This window comes from Myotis lucifugus, unplaced genomic scaffold, assembly GCF_000147115.1.
Source record: "Myotis lucifugus unplaced genomic scaffold, Myoluc2.0 scaffold_332, whole genome shotgun sequence".
In the NCBI taxonomy this organism is placed as follows: domain Eukaryota; kingdom Metazoa; phylum Chordata; class Mammalia; order Chiroptera; family Vespertilionidae; genus Myotis; species Myotis lucifugus.
In genome coordinates, this window is record NW_005871380.1 from 570,438 (window position 1) to 591,843 (window position 21,406).

The 21,406-nt window shown below is 55.0% G+C and overlaps 3 protein-coding genes across 10 annotated transcripts in view; 2 read left to right on the forward strand and 1 right to left on the reverse strand.

Annotated features, from left to right (window-relative positions):
* Positions 1-1,810, forward strand: part of SLC9A3R2 (SLC9A3 regulator 2) — a 9,881-nt gene extending 8,071 nt beyond the window's left edge. The window contains exons 5-6 of one of the 2 annotated variants that reach the window (XM_023764471.1): positions 350-412; positions 658-1,810. In XM_023764471.1, the coding sequence (XP_023620239.1) occupies positions 350-412; positions 658-816 (222 nt within the window). In that variant the 3' untranslated portion in view covers positions 817-1,810. The remainder of the gene's footprint in view (positions 1-349; positions 413-657) is intronic. The other variant, XM_023764472.1, reaches the window with a different exon arrangement.
* A 977-nt stretch (positions 1,811-2,787) lies between these two features.
* NTHL1 (nth like DNA glycosylase 1) lies at positions 2,788-8,553 on the reverse strand. The gene is given in 7 exon segments (XM_023764491.1): positions 2,788-3,075; positions 3,161-3,266; positions 5,084-5,243; positions 6,387-6,557; positions 6,675-6,728; positions 7,259-7,488; positions 8,415-8,553. Coding segments are annotated over 7 exon segments (984 nt in total). The 3' UTR covers positions 2,788-2,951.
* Positions 8,554-8,659: 106 nt separating this feature from the next.
* TSC2 (TSC complex subunit 2) overlaps positions 8,660-21,406 on the forward strand; it is a 37,427-nt gene continuing 24,680 nt past the window's right edge. For 3 of the 7 annotated variants that reach the window (XM_023764467.1, XM_023764466.1, XM_006100904.3), the window contains exons 1-12: positions 8,660-8,769; positions 9,282-9,445; positions 11,596-11,682; positions 13,815-13,925; positions 14,814-14,958; positions 16,004-16,121; positions 16,746-16,794; positions 17,161-17,286; positions 17,649-17,722; positions 18,853-18,979; positions 20,022-20,165; positions 21,019-21,156. In XM_023764467.1, coding sequence (XP_023620235.1) covers positions 9,308-9,445; positions 11,596-11,682; positions 13,815-13,925; positions 14,814-14,958; positions 16,004-16,121; positions 16,746-16,794; positions 17,161-17,286; positions 17,649-17,722; positions 18,853-18,979; positions 20,022-20,165; positions 21,019-21,156 — 1,257 coding nt within the window. In that variant the 5' untranslated portion in view covers positions 8,660-8,769; positions 9,282-9,307. Of the gene's footprint in view, positions 8,770-9,281; positions 9,446-11,595; positions 11,683-13,814; positions 13,926-14,813; positions 14,959-16,003; positions 16,122-16,745; positions 16,795-17,160; positions 17,287-17,648; positions 17,723-18,852; positions 18,980-20,021; positions 20,166-21,018; positions 21,157-21,406 lie in introns of those variants that run through there. The other 4 variants (XM_023764464.1, XM_023764468.1, XM_023764469.1 and 1 more) reach the window with 2 other exon arrangements.

Genomic DNA, 21,406 nt, shown 5'->3' on the forward strand with positions numbered 1-21,406 from the left:
CCCTGGCTGTTCCCTCTGCCCAGCACTGTCTGGTTACCTGGAGTGTCCGTCTCTCCTCAGGAAGCTGGCCCTGGCTTTGCCCCAGGTGACACGCATGTGGGTGATTCATGCATCGAAATGGCTCCTCCCCATTGTGGATTGGCCAGGGCCGGGCCACCTGCCTGTTCACTGTTTAGTGTCCAGTGTCCTACCTACACTGGGCCTGGAGCATGGTAGAGGGTCCCACTGCCGAATGGAGGAATAAATGCAGCTCTGTGTGTGCGGGTGTACGTGTATGTGCGTGTGTGAACATAGTGACAGGACAGGGCAGGGCCTCTGAAGCTACTACACCTTGCCCTTGGTTTCCCAGCTCAATGGTGGCTCAGCGTGTTCATCCCGAAGTGATCTGCCTGGCTTAGACAAGGACAATGAGGTAGCAAATGTCCATCCACTTCCTCTGCTGCGCTTACACTCTGGTGGGGGGCCAGAGAGGCCTTTGGGGTGGGTATTTATGGAGCTTTCAACCTGGGCAGTGGGGCCACTGCCTCCAGGAAGCCCTCCTGGGCTCGCTACCTCAGCCCCACCAGGTGGCCTCCGGTGTGAGCTCCCTGGAAAGGGTGATTTATCAGTTTGGGGGCTTGGGTCCAGGGCTCACTCTGGCTACCTGTCCGCCCCCAGGACCGCAGCACCTGGAAGCACGACCCTTTTCAGGAGAGTGGCCTCCACCTGAGCCCCACGGCGGCTGAGGCCAAGGAGAAGGCAAAAGCCACCAGGGTCAACAAGCGGGCCCCGCAGATGGACTGGAACCAGAAGCGTGAGATCTTCAGCAACTTCTGAACCCCTCGCTGCCTGTGTGCTGGACCCGGGCCTTCTCCCCGCACGGACTTTGGGCCTCCCTCCTCGGGCCCAGACCAGAGCTCCCCAAGCCTCAGTGGACTGGAGGAGGTGCATCCTCACCCCCAGGAGCCGTGGTGGCCCCATCACCACCCAGGAACCAACCCACATCCCAGTGAGTCCCTGTCCTGATCCCCCTACCGTTCCCGTGGGTGCTGGGGGAACGTGGCAGCAACACTGGGGAGAGGGAGCCCCCAATGTGTGAGAGACATTGAGAGAGGGAGAGGCAGCGGTGACCCTAGGGGCCGGGCCTTTGCTGCTCTGCCTGGGCCTGCTGACTTGAAGGAATTTGTGGTTTTGCTTTTTTTTTTTTTTTTTCCAAAAAGAGCTCCAGCTCCACACATGTTTTCACTTAATACCAGAGCCCCGCCCCCACCAGGACATGTTCTCTAAATAATTGCAATAAAACAAACCTTTCTCTACAAACCATTTCCTCCCCACCCCTTCCTTCTTGGCAGCAGCCATGCCGGTGGGAGTCCCAGGAACTGCCTGGGACAGAGGCAGTGGGCAGGCGATTTGAGGGGCTTCAGGTGAGGCTGGGAGGCCAGATGTGGCTACAGGAGCTTCCCCTCAGCCTTGTCGTTGCCTTCCCTGGTGTGGGGGCTCACTGGGCCAGGCCCCCCATGTCCCCACTGCACCAGGGGTCTGGGATGCAGGGTCTGGGCTCTCGGAGGGGCCGGAGGATGGAGGCCCCTGCCCCTGAAGAGGGCAGCCTCTGGACAGGCCCCTTGTTCCTTTGCTGCAGCCCCCGGGTTGGGGGGTGTGGCTGTGAGAGAGCCTGCCCCAGGAGTGCCTCCAGGCTTTGGGCCTGGCCCCTGCCTGGCGCCCTCCCCCAGTAGACCCCACAGACTCTGCCCTGAAACCCACCGACATTGCCGGCTGCCCTGTAAGCCATAGCGCATCTGCGCCCCTTTGGAATAAACAGGCCGTCCTCACACCCTTGGCTGCCTCTGTCCTTCCTCAGGGGATGGGGGAATGGTGGTCCAGGCCGGAAGGTAGCAGCCTAGCAGCCCCATCCCCAAATCTCAGCTGCTGGAAACAGGTCTTACTCTTTTTTTAAATTTTTATTTGTTTTTAATCCTTACCCGAGGATATTTTTTCCATTGACTTCTAGAGTAGAAGGGAGGGAGGATGGGGAGAGAGACACATCCATTGGTTGCCTCCTGCACAGGCCCCTACCGGGCTGGGGAACCTGCAACGGAGGTACGTGGCCTTGACCGGGAATCGAACCCACAACCTGTTGGTCTGCGGGCTGCCGCTTTAACCACTGAGCAACCAGCCAGGGCAGCAGGTCTCGTTCTTAAACCTCCCCCTCCCTGAAACCATCCACCTGGCAGCCAAGTCCCAACACTTCTCAGCTCCTGCTTCCCTCTCCGCCTGCCCTCTCCAGACTACTTGGGATCCCTGCCCTTGGAGCCCTGCCCTCCTCTCACCGAGGCCCCTGCTCACCTTCTCTGCCTGGTGAGGCCCAGCTGTCTTGCCAACACCTCTCTGTGAAGCTTCCTGTGCCCCTGGCACCCCATGGGCACCCCCTGCCTTCATATAGCCCCCCACCCCCCAGCAGGTACAAAGGTCAGGCCTCGGGCCCTGTGGCACCCAGCCTGGGCTTCCTGGTGTTCTTCTGGAGGCCAGGTGGCTCTGTAAGCACTGGGGGTAGGGCCTCCTGGCAGTGGCAGGCTCTCAGGGTGCACAAGTTCAGGAGAGGGGTGTTTCTGGGCCCTCAGCCAGCTGCTGAGGGAGGGAGGAAGCCCAGGCCTCCATCGTCACCAGCAGGCTTCTCAACAGCTGGCTCCAGCTGGCTCCCATGATCCATCTCTTCAGTCTGGGCTCCTGCACCCACCCCCCACGTACACAGCCCAGATTGTCACGTCCACATGCTGGCCTCCCAAGGGTAGAAATCAGACAGATCCCAACTGTTGCAAAACCCCAAACTTTATTATGAACAGGCTGCAGCTCCCCAACAAAGTCGCAGAAGACATGGCCTTCAGAGTCCCGTGCAGCTGGGCACAGAGCCTTCAGCATCCCATGCAGCTGGGCACAGGGCCTTCAGGGTCCCTGTGCAGCTGGGCACAGGGTCTTCAGAGTCCCTCTGCAGCTGGGCACAGGGCCTGGTTGAGGCAGGTCTGGCATCGAGGGCGGACAGGCAGACAGATCTGCTGGCCGAAGCCCACCAAGAGTCCATTAATCTCACTCCACAGGTCCCTGTGGGGTGGGAGTGGGTTAATGCAGAGAGAGAGAGGGAAGGAGGGGAGGTGGAAGGGGAGCCCATCCTGCCCTGTTGCGGCACCTGGGCAGCCAGTCCTCCAGGGCTGCACGGGTCTCCTCCGGGGACTTGGTCACCTTCTTGGTCCACCTGAGTCGGTTGGCAATTCTGTGCACATGTGTGTCCACTGCTGCTTGGAGACAGGGTGGGGTGAATGTGGGGCAGGCCCAGACACCCCGTTCTTGCCCATGGTCCCACCCATTAGCCCAGGTTGGTGAGTCGCCCTGGCTTCCCACACAGAGCTCTGAGGGCCCCTAACTGCACCGTACTAGCCAGACATGAGAGTGGGTCACCAGGCCACCACTACTGCTGGGCAGGGGCTGTAGCCAGGAACCAGAGGACTTGGGCCCTCACTTGGGGTGCAGGGAGCAGTGCCTCTTGGCCCAGCCACGGGCTGAGGGTGCCAGCAGGAGGCTGTTGCCTGCAGAGCCAGCACTTGTAAGGAACAGAGTGGGCAGCACAGCCAGGCCAGCTGCAGCCCCTGCTCCCCTTTACAGCCACCCCAGGGCCCAGCCTGGGCACCCAGTCACCCAGGCCTCCTTGCCCAGCTATCTGCAATCCCTCTCCTCCTCACTGTCAAAGAGAAAGCCAGTCCCTGCATCCGCTTTCTCTCCTGCTGCTAACAAGCCCAGGTAGAGGGCTGCACCCTTGGATCCCCCTGCCTCAGTTTCCTCTTCCGTCACATGGAGGTGACTGTGCTCCCTGAGGCCCAACCTAGGGTCACACACACTGTGAACCTCCTGTGGGCTGGGCCAGGAGGGTAACTGTGTCCCCTGCTTTGTGGCCAAAGCTCAGAGAGGCCAAGTGCCTTGCCCCAGGCCACCCAGGTGGGGAGGCAGAGCTGGGATCAGCTTTCTCACGAGGGAGTTTCTCTTGGGGAAGCCCCTGGGAGGCAAAGCCTCCCCTCCCCAGGGGTTCCCTACGGCTGACCGGGCCCACAGGCAACCAGAAAGGGTGACATTCTGACACCCGGGTAGGGCGGTGGGCAGGGGGCCCTTCACTCAGACCTGCCAGGCCACTCCCGGGAAAGAGCAGCTGACAGCTGCCCCGATAAGCCGAGTATTTGCTGAGAGGCTGGCCTCTTCAGGAGCCCTAGGGGGAGGCTCTGCCCTGGCCCCTTCTTGGCCCCGTTCTGGCTCTCGGGGCTGCCTTTCTACTCATGGGCAGTGCTGGAAAAGGGCCCCACCCCAGGGGGCGGGCTACACAAGCTGTGGAAGCTGAGGGGATTCCCACCCCTTCCCAGCCCCGCCTGCAGGAGTCCCAGAGAGGCACTGGGGTTGGGGAGTACAGGGTGTTTACGGGTCAAGCCTTGGTTTCTGGGCTGGCTGGGCTGCTGCTGGGGCCTCAGAAGCCCCAACTCTCTGGGCAAAGACCTTAGGAAGCAGCCGCTGCACCCTGACCCAGAACCTGTCTCCACCCAGGGATCCTCCGATGCCAGGCTGCTAGGCCTGGACCCAGGAAAGGGATTCCAGGAAGAGGCTCCCCACTCCCAGTTCTCCTCCCCATCCCCCCAGCCCATACCTCCTCTCCCGGGGTTCCCCTGTCTTCACAACATCACCCTCATCTGCCCACACTCATCCAGAGCCTCCTGCTTCTGGTCCTCTCTCCCGCCTCATGGCTTTGCAGATGCTGTTCTTCTGCCTGGAACATTGTTCCTCCTCTTGGTCCCGCCTTACCCTTCAGTTCTTGGATGAGTTATCACTTCCACCGACACCGAGTCCATCCCCAGAGCCCAGCACACAGTAGGTGCTCAGCAAATGGATTAGTACTCATCTCAGGGCAGGACAGGCCTAGCTCAGTGCTGGGAGTATCTTTCTGACCCTTTGGGCTGAGCTGTGGATGAGGAGACCTGAATTGGGGTTACAGGTCAGAGGACGTAGGGAACCCTGGCAGCAGTCAGCAAGCTCAGAGCTGGCCCCACCCTCCTCATGGGCACATGCCACTCACCAATGCCTGACACAGTACCCCAGGCCACAGCCATGGCCAAGTGCGCCATTTTGGGCCCAACGCCTGGCAGTGCCATCAGCTCTGCCACAGAAGCTGGGATGTCCCCACCATAGTTCTGCTGCAGGATGGCACTGGTCTGCTTGATGTACTTCACCTTGCTCTGAAAAATGGGGGTGGGGTGGGGGTGTGTGTGTCAAGTGCTGAAGGTGGGAGTGGAGTCCAACCTGGGAGGACAAGGCCCAAGGAAGAAGCACAGGTGCCCGAAGCTACCCAGGACACACTCAGAGGCACCTGTTTGCTCCTGTCCCCCTAGGACAGTGGTCGGCAAACTCATTAGTCAACAGAGCCAAATATCAACGGTACAACGATTGAAAATTTCTTTTGAGAGCCAAATTTTTTAAACTGAAACTATATAGGTAGGTACATTGTTATTAACTCAACTAGGGTACTCCTAAGGCTTAGGAAGAGCCACACTCAAGGGGCCAAAGAGCCGCCTGTGGCTTGCGAGCCGCAGTTTGCCGACCACGGCCCTAGGAGGTAGGAATGAACCAAGGGAAACAGGCAGCCTGAGGGAGGCCCAATGCATGCCTGGACCCCTGCCTTCCACCTGTTTGGGCCAATGGCATGTCTTGGGGGTCCAGCTTGTGCTCCCCCCTGCCCCTCATTACCCCCAGAGGCCAGGCAGGCTAAGCAGGGCCAGTCATGCCAGGAGCTGGGTTCAGCAGCACCTGGACCTTCAGGAAGGAAGGCTGGAGTCTGGGGTTCCCTGCCAGCCAACAGGCCAGCTGGGCGGTTCCCATCCTGTGCCTGAGCAGACGGGGCTATTTAAAACCCATCTGACACACTGCAACCCACACCAGTGCCTAGGGAAGTAGCCACACCCGCCTGGCCACCTTCAATAGATCTGCCTACGGGCCACCCTGTGCTGTGGCCTCTCGGGCTCTGGAGGGGAGGGTGTAACACACTCCAGGGAAGCCCGGAGTAAACAAAGGGAAAGGTGGATGGGCAGCCTCAGTGAGAAAGGGAAGGGCCAGGCAGCTGGGTGGGGAGGTGGAGGAAGGAAGGGGTGGGCTGCAACAGGAAAGGCCAAGGAGTTCCAAGGCCTGGACTTGAGGCCCCACTGCCTGGCCCCCTGTGGACAGCTCAGAGGGGTGGGGGACTCCAGTGAGAACTCATATCCAGGCCCCGGTGGCCAGAAATGTCCAACCCAGCCTCCTGCCACCCCCACAGCCGCCCTCAATGACCCGATGTCTTTTCCAGGCCAGTGGCAACCCTGGCCCTCGTTGCCACAGGCTGGGCTCACCCTCCAGAAGCCCACGGGGTAGATGAGTGCGCCCAGTGTGCTGTCATCTGTCTGCAGGATATTATCCACCGTCAGGCCCCGGGCCCGCAGCCGCTGCATGGCACCCGCTGTCACCTGGTCTTTGGTCTGGCTGGAGAGCATCAGTGACAGCAGCACCTGGTACCTCTGCACCTGCTCACAGTGACAGGGACCAGAGAGATGGTCGGTCCTGGGTGCTCACTGTGGGCCAGGCCCTAGCCAAGTCCTTTACCCATGTGGGAACAGACCGGACGTCAGCTTCCTACCCACCTTGGCCAATGGGGGGATGTGTGTGGTAGGATCTGGTCTGGGCCTGCTTTTCGTCTATAACATGGGGACAATAATAGCACCTGCTTCTCAGAATCACTGGGAAGCTTAAATGAATTTTCACTACACTTAGACTTGTACCTGGCACAATGTCAGTGCAGCAACCATTGGCTGTTATTGTTATTGCTATGTGAATGATGCTACTACCCATTTTGCAGACAAGCAAACTGAGGCCCTGCAGACTCCACCCAGTGGAAGAACTGGGATTAGATTCACGTTGATCAAAAGACCAGGCTCTGGGCTAAAGAAGTGCAAAAATCTCTTTCTCTGTCAGCAAATGTACTGAATGCCCCTGATGATTCAGCACAGTGCTGGCAGAAGGCAGAGCACGAGGCCTCATGCCACAGGTACCCCTGACCTGTTGATTGGCCACAATGAAGCAAGTAATGCTGCCCAGTGAGTGCTCTGGGTGCCAGGTGTGCATCCTCTCAGGGCGGTGTCAGCTAAGAGCTGCCAGGTGTCAGGCCTGAAAGAAATCAAGCATCTTGTTCCGAAGAGGGTCACTAGGCAATCGGGCCCCTCCCTACCTTTGGGGGCACACTGCGGTCATAGCAGTGCTCAGCCCCCAGCTGGTCCACAGGTGCGTCCTTCTCACTCCTCATGGTGCGGATGTTTGCCAGATGCTGCTGCCAGTCCTGAGGCTCCCAGCTTGGCACCTTGATCCCCTCTCCTTTCTCACCATCCGAGGCTTCATAGGCCACTTTCAGGCTTTGTGTCTTCCGGTGACGCTTCACAGGGTGGTTGCTTTTCCTTCCTTCTGCAAAAAAATGTCATTCAGTCTCTTCAGTGGGGGACATAGGTAAGGATAAGGTGTTGCCCTAATTGCTCTCTCATCTCTCATCATTCATTCTTTCGACAAGCACCCATCATCCATCATCTACTACTGGGGAGCGGGGTATGCTCTGTCTTCTGTAGCACACATCTGGGACAGGTCAGCCTTCTTTGTGCCACTGTCCCCCTGACCAAGTCCAAGTTAACAGATGAGAACTCTGGTAACAGCCTCTACCATGATGCCCCTTAATCTAGTCTCCACACTGTCAGAGAGAACTTTGTAAGATCAAAATTGGATTGGGTCACTTCCTGTTTAAAAATCCTCATTGGTTTTTCCCTTGTACTCACAATGAACTTAAACTCTGTCCTGGCATCAAAGCTCCTGCCTATCTGGCTGGACTTGTCACCTGCCTATCCCTTCTAGCCCCAGTTCTTCCCGCTACGCTTCTGGTGGGTCTCCTTTTCTGGACTACCCCTGGGGTCCTTGGGTGCCTATGGGAATCCCCTTCTGGCCAATCCTGCAGACATCACTCTCTAGCAAGGAGAGAGGACTTCTGGCTAAGGGTGTCCTGGGCTTTTCAGAGGTAAGCAGCTATGACAACAGGGCCAATCTGCCCCACAGAGAGCTTGGCGCAAGTGGGAGATTCCAGGACCGGCTGCTGAGACCCCAGAGAACGTCCTTGTTCAGGATGAGGGTCGGGGTAGTATGAGCTCCTGGAACCCAGCCCCTGACTCCTGGGAACAGGGCGCTAGGTGGGAACCCAGCAGCGCGCAGGGCCGAGGAACTTGCTTGCTGCCGCCGGGTCCCAGCCCGCGCAGCTCGGAGCCCTCCAGGGCGGCTCGGGACCCCAGCCCTCAGTCCCTTGCAGTTCCCTCCCTCTCCCCTCCTGCCTTCTCCTGGCCGGGCGCTACCTGAAGCCGACTTTCCCCTTGGGAGCGGCGCGGCCTCCTTCCCACTCCCCCTCGGTCCGACCCCAGGACCCCGGCTCCAGCTGCGGGTCACCATCCTCGTGCCCGCTGTGCTCATGTCGAACTCCTACGGACTACACATCCCGGCGGCCCCCGCGGCACTGTCATGTGACTTGCCTCGCACCCATTCTTTTGGCCAAGGGAAGCCTAGAACTACGACTCCCAGCAAGTCGTGCGGCGGCCTCGGACGCCGGCCGCTGCGCAGTGTGCATTTCCGGCGGCAGGTCGGGGCAGGGGTGTGCGCTCCCTTCTCCGCGCTGGGACCGCCCGGCCGCGCGCGCCGCGGGCGCGGCTCGGGGTGAGTGCCTCGAGGTTCCCCGACCACTGATGCCCGCCCAGACCGCGGTGTGGCCCGGCCCCGAGGGGAGGCGGCCGCGCCGGGCCTACTCGGTGATGAGGCGGCGGGGGCGAACCCCGCAATGGCCCGGGTCGGGGTCTAGGCCGCGCCCCCCTGAGCCTGACTCTGGAGCTCCAAGCTCTCCTTGGTTTTAAGTCCTGGCGGGTGAAAGGGGGTTCCTGCTGACCGCGTCCCTCCGAGGGTCCTCCTTTACTTGGAAGGGAGAGCGATGGCTAACGTCAGGGCTCCCTAGGACCCGCGGTGCCCGCCCTCCACTCCCAGTTCCCCTTCCTCACCCCATGCACGAAGGGGCGGGCGGCCTGGCGTTCCCCGGGTTTATTTCTGGCCCGGACAGTGTGGCTGTGGGAGGAAAGGTGCCGCCAGAGCTCTGGGGTTCCCGGGTGGCTGTAGGTCCGCAGGGGCAGGTGTGTGCAATTGTTTCTGAGATCTCTGCCTGTTGCCTCCGCGCACAGAGTCCCATGTTGCGCGCCTACCCACCATGGCCAAGCCAACAAGCAAAGATTCAGGCTTGAAGGAGAAGTTCAAGACTCTGTTGGGACTGGGAACTTCAAGACCAAATCCCAGGTCTGCAGAGGGCAAACAGACGGAGTTTGTCATCACAGCGGACATCCTGCGAGTGAGTGAGCTGCCTGTGTCTTCCCCGCTGGCCTCCTGGGAGGTGCAAGGAAGGCTGGGTTTGGTCTGTCAACAGGTTCTGTGGGACATGAGTTGCTGGTGACCGTCTGTATGGGGCTGCTGTCCCCAGTGCCAGGGAGGCTTACATGTCTTTTTTCCGGGAGATTTAGGAAGTCAGAGGACTTGGTTCAGCACAAGAGTTAGTATTCACATGTCAATTCAAGAAAACCTGTTTTATGATACGGGATCTGAATGCCCTGGTCTCCACAGGTGATTAGCGTTATGACCATGTGTAAACTAGTAATTTGTGAGTCCCTGTGAGAAGTCTTTATTTTTCGTCTTTGTTTGAATCTCCCTGCATTCCTGACACCATACTTTGTCCATAAATAAATGTTGTCTTTGTACTTTGGTTATTTTTATTTTTGAAAAACTTTCACTTACTGATTTTAGAGTGAGAGGAAGTGTGTGTGTAGGGGAGAGCGAGAAACATAAACTTGTTGTTCCACTTATTTATGCATTCATTGGTTGCTTCTTGTATGTGCCCTGACTGGGGATTGAACCCACAACCTTGGCATGTCTGGATGATGCTCTAACCATCTGAGCTACCCAGCCAGGACTTAGCTTTTGCACTTTTATTTATTTATTTAAAATTTTTTTTATTGGTTTCAGAGAGAGGAAGGGAGAGAGAGCTAGAAACATCAATGATGAGAGAGAATCATTGATCATCTGCCTCCTGCACATCCCTACTGAGGGTCGAGCCAGCAACCTGGGCATGTGCCCTGACCAGGAAACGAACCGTGTGACCTCCTAGTTCATAGGTTGATGCTCAACCACTGAGCCACACCAACAAGGCAGCTTTTGCACTTTTAAAGTATCCCATTCAGAAACTAGAACGTATGTTCATCACCTGGTGAGTTACCCCTTGAATAACACAAATTTGAACTGCACAGCTCTACTTAAATGCAAATTTTGTGTGTGTTTTAAATATATTTTATTGATTTTTTACAGAGAGTAAGGGACAGGGATAGAGAGTTAGAAACATCGATGAGAGAGAAACATCGATCAGCTGCCTCCTGCACACTCCCTACTGGGTATGTGCCCGCAACCAAGGTACATGCCCTTGATCGGAATCGAACCTGGGACCCTTGAGTCCGCAGGCCGACGCTCTATCCACTGAGCAAAACCGGTCAGGGCGTGTGTGTTTTTTAAAATTGAATTTATTGGGGTGACATTGGTCAATAAGATTATGTAGGTTTCAGGTGTACATTTCTGTAATACATCATCTGTATATTGCATGTTTACCACCACAAGTCAAGCCTCCTTAAACCCAGGTTTTTAAAAAATCCATGTGTAAGTGGACCCCACAGTTCAAACCCAGCATTGTCCAAGGGCCAACTGTATAAACAACATGTGATACAGCCATGCAAAGGAGTATTGCATGTCAAAAAAGGAACAAAGTGCTCATACATGTTAATTACAACATGGATGAACCTTGAAAACATGCTAAATGAAAGAAACCAATCCTAAAGGTTCACATAATGTGTAACTCCATGTATATGAAATATCAAGAATAGTCAAGCCCATGGAGACAGAAAGTAGATGAGCATTTGTCAGGGCCTGGGTGGAGAAAGGAATGGAGAGTGACTGCTAATGGGCATGAGGTTTCCTTTTGAAGTAATGAAAATGTTCTGTAATTAGTGGAAGTGGTTACAAGTGTTGTAAATATGCTAAAAAATGAATTGTATGGTTTAACTTTTTTATTGATAAAGGGCAGGGAAGAAACATTGATTTGTTGTTCCACTTAATTATGCATTTATTGGTTAATTCTTGTATGTGTCCTGACCGGGGATCGAACCTGCAACCTTGGCATATTGGGATGAAGCTCTAACCAACTGAGCTATCCCACCAGAGCCTTAATTGTATGGTTTAAAGTGGTGAGTTTTATATGATGTGAATTTATCACAATAAAAAATGCAGTGATGGACACAAAAAGTCTGTTTTCACTCCACTGAGATGGAGTAATGCCTGATTTCAGAAAGGTCTGCTGCAAGTCTCCGGAGTGGGAGGTGCGGTACAGTTCTTAGGGTGGTCTGTGCGTGGCAGTTGGATCTATTGCCTGAGCACGGCCCCCTTTCCTTTTCCTTTTTCCAGGAACTGAGTGTTGAATGTGGCCTCAACAACCGCATTCGGGTGATAGGGCAGATCTGTGAAGTCGCAAAAACGAAAAAATTTGAAGACGTAAGTCTGTCTCAGTTGGGTTACTTCATCTTAGTGACTAGGAAGCTTCCGGAAATGCTCTGAGCACAGCCCTGAGGGACCAATCCTATGTGGAGATGGAGAGCAAGGGGATTAAAGGCTTTCCCAGCAGATTGGAGAAAGGGTTTGTAGTGGTTTCCAGAAATGTCCTCACTTGTCCTCTTATTACAGACTCGGGGGGAGGGAAAATAGAGGCGTGTCGGGGAAGAGTGTGGGTTTCACAGAGAACAATTCAAGGCCCACCAGTCTGTCCTTTCGGGAGAGGAGTGTGGTTGGTGGTATGAAGCGGCCCTACAGACATAGCGTAGGCACACTTACTTCAGCCAGCTCTTTCCAGGCTCTCCTGATGTCCAGGGCGCTGGGTTGGAAGCTGTCCTAGAGCACTTCAAGGGCTCTGCCCGAGCCCTGGAGCCCTGCACGGCATTGGTGTGAGTGGGGGGCGATGTGGACCTCACCTCCCAGATTCAGATCTAAGGGGGAGAGCGACCACCACACCCTCAGCAGCTCTGTCTGAAGCGTGCAAGCTGCACATTACCAAGGATACATGTGAAAACAGTAATACTTCCAACAATAAAGATTTTTTTTAAGTGAAAATAGGCATTTGTGTTCATAAATTTACCTTTGTAGGTACAGAAAAGTGAAATGTGGTGGAGCTGCTATCATGGGAATAGACAGACAGGTCTACGAGGCTGGGATAGTCTACGAACTCAGCGCCCATTTTTGTTGTTGATTTGTTTTGTTTTCCCATTGTTTTTTTTGAGAGAGTAGAAGGACGGGGGAGAGAGAGAAACATTGATGTGAGAGAGACAGATAAGATTGGTTGCCTCCTGCACGCGCCCAGACCTGGGCTGGGAATTGAGCCTGTAACTGAGGTATGTGCCCTTGACCAGGAATCGAACTCGCAGGCCGGCGCTGTAATCACTGAGCCAAACCTGGCTAGGGCTCAGTGTCCGTTCTGTTGTGGCTTCAGTGTTGTATCAATAGGAATATTGTGAATGGGGCAAAGGAGGTGAAAGTTCAAGTGTATCCTGAGTTGGTCAGACAACATCTAAAAGACATTGAAGAGAGTTGGGATGGTTAATGTAGAGAAGGGACAGTGACCAGAGCTACTGGGTAGCTGTAGGGAACAGGAGTCAGGTCTTCCATGGGCTAGGTCCATGGTCGGCAAACTGCGGCTCGTGAGCCATAGGCGGCTCTTTGGCCCCTTGAGTGTGGCTCTTCCTAAGCCTTAGGAGTACCCTAATTAAGTTAATAACAACGTACCCACCTATATAGTTTCAGTTTAAAAAATTTGGCTCTCAAAAGAAATTTCAATCGTTGTACTGTTGATATTTGGCTCTGTTGACTAATGAGTTTGCCGACCACTGGGCTAGGTGGATTTAGAGGCAAATTCCAGAAACTTGCACAGAGTTTTGTGGTTTTTTTTTTTTTTTTTTTTTTTTAATGATTTCAGAGGGGAAGGGAAAGGGGGAGAGAGAAAAGAAACATCAGTGGTCGAGAGAGAATCATTGATTGGCTACCTCCTGGAGGTAATGTCTTTTAGATGTGGCCTGACTGGGAATCAGACTGTGATCTCCTGGTTCATAGGTCAGTGCTCAACCACTGAGCCACACCGGCCAGGCTTGCACAGAGTTCCTGACAGGTCAAGCAAGGCAGCAGAGGCGGGGAAGGGAATTGGTGCTGAGTGGCCCATAGCTGGGCTGGTGTGTTTACACAGAGGGAAGCCAGGGGGTGGATTTCTATGTCAGGCTACAGGCCCAGGGGCCACTGTGGTGCTTCTTGTTCTCAGCCTCTTCTACTGGCTTTTCCCACCAGAGTCGGAGCAAGCTTTCAGGTGGACTCCCTGCGATCTCTGGAGGCAGCCTGGGCGTTTTCTCTGTCCTGCCTGCCCTTCTCTCCCTCCCCTAACCTGTGGACTGGTGAGGGTTTTGAAGTGGCTTGCAGCTTCCCCTTGTCAGGCTCATGGTCACTGTGGGCTGTGACAGGCATACAAGATGTGGGCTTTAATGACACAAGATCTAAGTCAAAAGACCCTGTTGTTCAGCTCTGCCCTTTGCTCTCCAGTTGAGGGCTCCCGCACACCCTAATCGCTTTCCCCTCTTTGCTGGAGGCAGCATGCAGTGGAAGCACTCTGGAAGGCAGTTGCCGACCTGCTGCAGCCGGAACGGCCACCAGAGGCCCGCCACGCAGTACTGGCTCTCCTGAAGGCCATCGTGCAGGGACAGGTAAGGGGTGTTGGGTCTGTGCTCAGGTGGAGCTAGGATGGGTGTGTGGGATGATACTGGGCCACCCACTGACTGCTCCTGCTGGTCCCACTTGGATTCTTGTCTTTGGTGAAGGCACCAGGCCCAGGGCCTGTAGTTCCCAAGGTCTCTGTAGCTAGACGGCCGTAGTGGGCATCCTGGCATTGCCTCTTGTACCTGTGGGTGCTGGGCAGGTCTCTGGAGCTCCCTGAGCCTCCATCTCACCTATGAAGAGGATGCTCATGGCTCCTTCCTCCTCTGGAATATTTAGGGAGTAAATGAGACAGTTTATGCAAAATGATGAGAACGGTGCCTGGCACGAGTGAGCCACTGTACGGGTGCTCTCGGTGACCTCGTTCCCTCTCCCTGGGCCACCCGTACTCACTGTGCTTTGGCCTCACAGTCTCTGCTGTTCCTGGACCACTCAGGCCACCTTCTGCCATTGCTGCCTGGAAGGCTCCTCCCCTCCTCTGTTTCCTCTCCTCCTTCACACCCACCCGCCCCAGAGGCCCCATCACCCTCAGTGCAGTTAGATCGTTGTCATTGTCCTGTGAGCACAAATGTGTCCACCCTGGGCTCTGAGTGTGGTAGAGGTGGGGGTATGGAACTGCACTGTCCCTACTGTGTGCCCACAGCCAAGTACATAGTGGGTGCTTCACACATGCCGGTCAGCCGATGACCAGTGCGTCTGGTTCCCTACTCTGGTGTTCCCAGTTTGTCCCTCATAGCCAGTTCCTGTGGGAAGGAAAAGGGGCCCAGAGGTGGGAGTTTTGGAGCCTGCTGTACTTCCTGGACTTCATCCAGCTGCTCAGAGAGCCCAGGTGACCAGGGATCCCAGCAGGACTGCTAACCTTGTGGTTTTGTCTTCAGGGGGATCGCTTGGGTGTGCTCAGGGCCCTCTTCTTCAAGGTCATCAAGGATTACCCCTCCAACGAAGACCTCCACGAAAGACTGGAAGTTTTCAAGGCCCTTACGGATAATGGGAGACACATTACCTACTTGGAAGAAGAGCTGGGTGGGTGCCACACTGGGTGTGAGGTTTCTCTGGCCTTGGTGATCAAATTTAATCTGGGATGTGGGAGCCACTGGGGCCCTGCGGGAGTGCTGCAGTGTGCAGGAATGGCCTGCAGACAGCGCTGCACCACACAGCTCTGCTTACCCGGGACACCTGGGTTAGCCACCGAATCTCCTGGGGGAGCTTGTTAAAAATGCAGAGTCCTGGGCTTCCCTCCAGACCTGCTGGCTCAGAACTCCTGGGGAATGTGGCTTAGCTGTGCCTTTCAGGCAGGCAGGAGGTGGTCTGAGCGCTGCTGTAGGAAGTGCAGGATGCTGATCTGGGCATTAGACTGTGTTTTACCCAGAGTTCCCTGAGCTTTCTGGGGGGCGGGGCCGCCTCACTGGGTTTGCCTCCTTGCCCTCTCCGTGCCCTGGGTCTGACCTCCAGCTCTCTCCTTTGCTGGCTTTTCTGCTTGTTGTTCTGATAGTGTGAGGTTTCTGTGAGTCTTGAGATTTCATGTCACTGGTCAGGGGAGGAGGGAAAGGAGGAGGAAGAAGTAAATCGGACTAAATTCCTTGCTGTTGTATTGCCCAGAAATGGGCCTCAGCTGTTAGTTTGCCTCCAGGACAGGTGCTGACTGGGCGTCATGGTCAGGTTTGCTATCTAAGTTTACTTGGCTAACGCCAAGCATTGCTTGTGTCTCCTTCGAGAGATTCTTTCTGGGGAAGGGGGGCCGGGAATCTGCCTCCTAAACATGTGTCCTGCGTGCTTGCACCCTCCGCGTTGGGGCCAGGTCTCTGAGCATCAGATGCACAAGCACTGCTACCGATTCTCAGCCCAGATCTCCCTCGGTGCATGCTGGGGGTTGGTGAATTTAAATTCCAGCGTCTGTGACATGCTGACCTGCTCAGGCTCCAGCTGAGCCTCCCTCGACTTTGTGCATGCGTGACCTGCCTGTCATTGCATGGGGACTGATGATGGGGTTCCCAGCCTTGAGTGGGATGGGATGTGTTTTCCTGGGCAGGAGGTGGGAGGAAGTACATTGCTCTCCTCTTCTCCCCAGCTGAGTTTGTCCTACAGTGGATGGATATCGGCCTGTCCTCAGAATTCCTTCTGGTGCTTGTGAACTTGGTCAAATTCAACAGCTGTTACCTCGATGAATATATTGCATCAATGGTCCAGTAAGAAAAGAATTCTAATAACGTACTCTGATCCTAGTCCCACTGTCTTGGGTCTTCAGCTCTTGGGGTGAATAGAGCTGTTGAAACCACCAGATAAATGGAGAAGTTAGAAGTGGCCATAGCCACCTTCTACTTAAGTTGATATTTTGAGGCTTGACCTAGTATTTTATTTTATTTTATTTTTTTAAAATATATTTTATTGATTTCTTACAGAGAGGAAGGGAGAGGGATAGAGAGTTAGAAACATCGATGAGAAACATCAATCAGCTGCCTTCTGCACAAACCCAACTGGGGATGTGCCCGCAACCAAGGTACATGCCCTTGACCAGAATTGAACCTGGGACCCTTCAGTCCTCAGGCCGACGCTCTATCCGCTGAGCCAAACCAGTTAGGGCGGTATTTTATTTTTAATGGATGTAATTTTACCTGGTTTTACTTACTTGTCATTTTTTCTGAACACTCTATGAAATCCATGAGGGCAGGGGCAACATGAGCACCTGCCTGTCGTGGGTGTGTGGGGCCCTAGAGAGGCGGAGCCCCTCTGTGGAGTCATCAGAAAGTGAATTGGAGCCACGCAGCCTCTGGGAAATAACCTTTCAGTTGACTTTCTGCTTCCTCCAACAGCATGATCTGCCTGCTGTGTGTGCAGACTGTGTCCTCCATGGACATAGAGGTCAGTAGCTGCTCTCAGGCAGTTTCTTTCAGCCTCCTTCTGGGTAGTCTGGGTGGGCTCTGGGATTAAGTCCCCTCACTGAGCATGTGGCTCCAGGCAAGCTGCTCGGCTTCTCTGAGCCTCACACTCTCCTGTAAGTAAGGGTATTGGGTGACCTCTGTTGTGGGGTCATAGTTCAGGATGGGCTGACCCACAATGTTTGGGATATAGAAGTGCCCCCCAGACACTTGCTCTTGTGGTTCTGAGGAAGGCTGCTTTGGCAGAGGGGCGGGGCAATAGTCACTGACCAAAGGAGGCTGGGGATGTTGCCTCCCTGGGGCAGGAGTTGAGGCAGGGCTGGTGTGACCCCTCTCTCCACCCCACCAGGTGTCTCTGCAGGTGCTGGATGCCGTGGTCTGCTACAACTGCCTGCCAGCCGAGAGCCTCCCCCTCTTTATTGTCACTCTCTGTCGCACCATCAATGTCAAGGAGCTCTGTGAGCCTTGCTGGAAGGTGGGGGTCTGAACTGTTGTCCTAGAGAGTCCTTCCCTAGATGAAGTTATAAGCCAGGCACATGGGCAGGACAAGGGCCATCTAGTCTTTAATGAATGGCCATCTGATTTTTGGAATGGCCACACAATGGCTTGTTGAGGGGAGTCCAGCGACATTTTCCCAAGGTGGTTGAGCTGAGTCGGGGTTTTGGTGGCGTTTTGGGAACTCTGTGGCCTATGTGTTTGGGAAGAAATGGTTGAAAATGGCTGGGCATGAAGGGTGTTGGAGCAGTGGCTGTGCAGGGCTGGCCGGAGTTTGGGGCCCTGGGACTCGTATCTGGGACCTGTATCTGCCAATGGGATCTGGTGTGTTTTGTTTCCCAGCTGATGCGTAACCTTCTGGGCACCCACCTGGGCCACAGTGCTATCTATAACATGTGCCGCATCATGGAGGACAGGTGAGTGTGGTGAAGGCCTGGGCAGAAGGTGGGGGTAAAGTGCTGGATCCGCTGCTGCAGAGCCTTCGTGAGGAAGTTGTCTGTGTTGGCTCTTGCCTGGTATAGGCTAACGGGGAGGTTTCCTGTTCCTTTGGGGTGACTGCTCCAGAAGCTGCCCTAAAACTAGAGCGTACATCTTAATGCTCCTGATCTGCTCTCCTCTTCAGCCTCTGCTGGTAAAATCAGAACATTCAAAACTGAACTCGAAATCTCCCCCCATATTTGGATCTTGTCCAGTGAGGCTGCCTTCCTTTGGTCCTGTTTTGAGGCCCTTGCCCTCACCTCTCACAGCCAAACCATCATCAGTCCTGTTGCTTCTGTCCCTTGGGGGTGGCTTACATCTGTCCACCGAGGGCCCCCACCCCACCCCCTCAGCTCTCATCTCCTCGATGGACGCCTCTACCCGCTCTTGGCCTTTTGAGGGCCGTTCCTCCACACGGCAGCCACGTGTTCTTTTCCCAGCGCAGATCTCTGTCACCCTGTGCCTGAAGCTACAGTGGCTCTCGGGGCTCTCAGAGTCAAAACCAAACTCCTCACTGCAGCCAGGCCCGGTGGTCAGGCCCTGCCCCAATCATAGCCTCTCCCTCCCTCCGTCTTGCCATGGGCCTCTGCACGTGTCCTTTGCTCTTGCTGGAATATCTTTCACCTTGGTTAAGTTTCTCTGAGTGCTCCTTGACATCTAGGCGCCATTGTTGGTTCCCTGAGTACCCCAAGCAGGTATTGCTTACCTATCCCGGGATTTTCCTTCTTAGCTGTGATTTGAGGCAGCAACTTGGCATTTCCTTACGTGGCTCTTTGGTTCATATCTGTGTCTCCTGGACTGTAAGCTCTCTTTCACCGCCATGCCCTGGCATCTAGCATGGCTCCGTGGTGAGCAGTGTGTGAATGAATCAGATGGTTGCTGCTGACCCTGACCTCTGTGTTCCCTGACCAGCACTCCTCACCCAGCTTTGCTTTGGCCCCATAAGTGCAGGGACCTCTGGGGGCTACAAGGAGCCTGGGCCCACCCTGGGCCTACCCTGGGGCCCTGCAGCAGGCCGACGCTGGCCCCAGGCTCTGCTCACATTCGTCTTCCTGGGGAACATTTTCAGAGCCTACATGGAAGATGCCCCGCTGCTGAGAGGAGCTGTGTTCTTTGTTGGCATGGCTCTCTGGGGCGCCCACCGACTCCATTCTCTCAAGAACTCCCCGACATCTGTGCTGCCATCATTTTACGAGGTAACTCACGTTTTGTGCCGCAGGAGCGGGTTCCCTGCCTGGCCAGAACAGACCCATTGGACGGGTTCTGCTGCAGGGGCTGTGGGGATATTTCCAGTCACTTGCTTTGCAACTGGAAATGAGGTTTCGGGCCATTTGAAAGTCTCTTCCTCAAGCAAATCGTGTATCTTAAGAATTTCGTATCTTGAAAATTATCATTAGAACTGCTCAAGGTTCCGCCAGGGATGGCGACACTAACCGGTGAGGATTTCATTTGGTAAAATCACTCGCTCTAGAATTGAGGCCAGTGATGGGGCTTCTGTTTCCATGGGGCCTGGTCCTATTTGGAGTACTTTCTGTGTATGTTTCTCATGCAGTTATCTCAGCACCCCGGTGAGCTGGGCCATCCTACCAACCTCATCTCACCACAGGGAAGGCAGCTCAGAGGAGCTGTGTTGTGTACAGGGTCAACAAAGAATCTCCTTATGGGCTGTTTTTCCTGCCCTGCCCATACCTCATTGGGCAGTGGAGTGTGGGGCCTTTGGGCTTAGCTTGCATCAAGGTAGCTTTCAGGCTCCTCTAGGCCAGTAAGTCAGGGCCCTGAAATTTATTTTTTTTTATTTTATTTTATTTTTAAAATATGTTTTATTGATTTTTTACAGAGAGGAAGGGAGAGGGATAGAGAGTTAGAAACATCGATGAGAGAGAAACATCGATCAGCTGCCTCCTGCACACTCCCCACTGGGGATGTGCCCGCAACCAAGGTACATGCCCTTGACCGGAATCAAACCTGGGACCCTTGAGTCCGCAGGCCGACGCTCTATCCACTGAGCCAAACCGGTTAGGGCAGGGCCCTGAAATTTAGCCGAGTCAGGCCTTTTGGAGCCAGTGTAGAAAACACTTCCGGATTCCTGTGATTCTTGGGTGGCCCCTGGGATAAGCGTGGGGAGCGTGGCCCTCTCAGACATCTTATGCCTGGTTTCAAGGGTGACGTGATGGGGGCTTCCTGTGGGTGAGCAGGAAGTGGCTAACCATCGCCTGCTCCCTGGGCCTTGTGTTCCAGGCCATGACCTGTCCAAACGAGGTGGTGTCCTATGAGATCGTCCTCTCTATAACCAGGCTCATCAAGAAGTACAAGAGGGAGCTCCAGGCTGTGACGTGGGACATTCTGCTGAACATTATCGAGCGCCTGCTTCAGCAGCTTCAGGTCAGGCCAGTGAGGAGACTGGGCACAGGGAGGACCAAGACCATGGACAAGCCGGCCCAAGGGCCCTTCCTTGGGGACCAGGGCCTGGACCTGTGGGGCTGGCTGGCTCATCTCACCTGAAAGATAGCTCTCATAAGCCCTTCCCTCTGAGCCTGCCTGGTGTGTTTCCTGATGATTCTCAGTGGTGTCAACTCGCCATCCACTAAAGACAGTTGGGTTTTCCAAGTGCGCTCCATCATTGGGAGCAGGAATATGTAGCAGGTGTTCAGGAGGCAGTGCTGGCATTGATCAGGATTGGGTCAACTTGATGGCCTGGAAGTGGACCCTGAAGACAGTTCCCTCAGCATCTAGAAAGCCAGCCATAACCTTGGTATAATATGGACAGTGTGACCACAGCAGGAGGGGGACATGCTGATGTGGGGGCTACAGAGATCACAAAGTCGTGTCTAGCAAGGGCTCAGAGCTGGGTCTTCTGGGGGACTCGGCGTGGACCAGTGTTTAGGTGGCCAGCCAGGGGGAGGAAGGACTGGACTCTCATCCCTCATTGTCCACTGATCAGCTGGCGCTTCATCCCAGAGTGGCAGGCTGGAGACCGTTCCCTGGGGTCTTCAGAGGGTGTTTGAGCCTGGGGGTGTGTGAAGTACTGGGAGCTGGTCCCTGTGTGGGCGCATCCAGGACTCCCTGGGGTTGGTGAATGAGCAGGAACAGCCCAGCTGCTTCAGGGGTCCCAGCACCGTGGGGGTCATTCCCCCTGTCCAGTGGAAGGGCATGAGGGGGATCTGGATGCAGCTGGTTTTGAGTCCTTGAGGGAAGCCAGAAGTCACTCCTGTGTAATTGCACCTTTGTGTTGCAGAGCCTGGAGAGCCCAGAGCTCAGAGCCATTGTCCATGACCTGCTGACCACAGTGGAAGAGCTATGTGATCAGAACGAGTTCCATGGCTCACAGGAGAGATACTTCGAGCTCATTGAGAGATGTGCAGACCAAAGACCTGTAAGACCACCTCTCGCAAACCTGGTGGGGCCTTTGCTGCTCAGGCAAGAGGGTGGTTCCACCAGGCTTCTAGGGAGGGTGGTTCTGCTCAGCTCTGGGAACCCGGGCTGCGTGGGTTTGAAATTGTGTTTGAAATAAAGGCTCCTGCTCTCCTGAGATTTGTACTCCAGCAGGGAAGTCTGTGAAGGTGTCAGAAAACAATGTGTGGGTCAGAGCACAGCGCTAGCCTAACTGTCAGTTTCCTCCCACC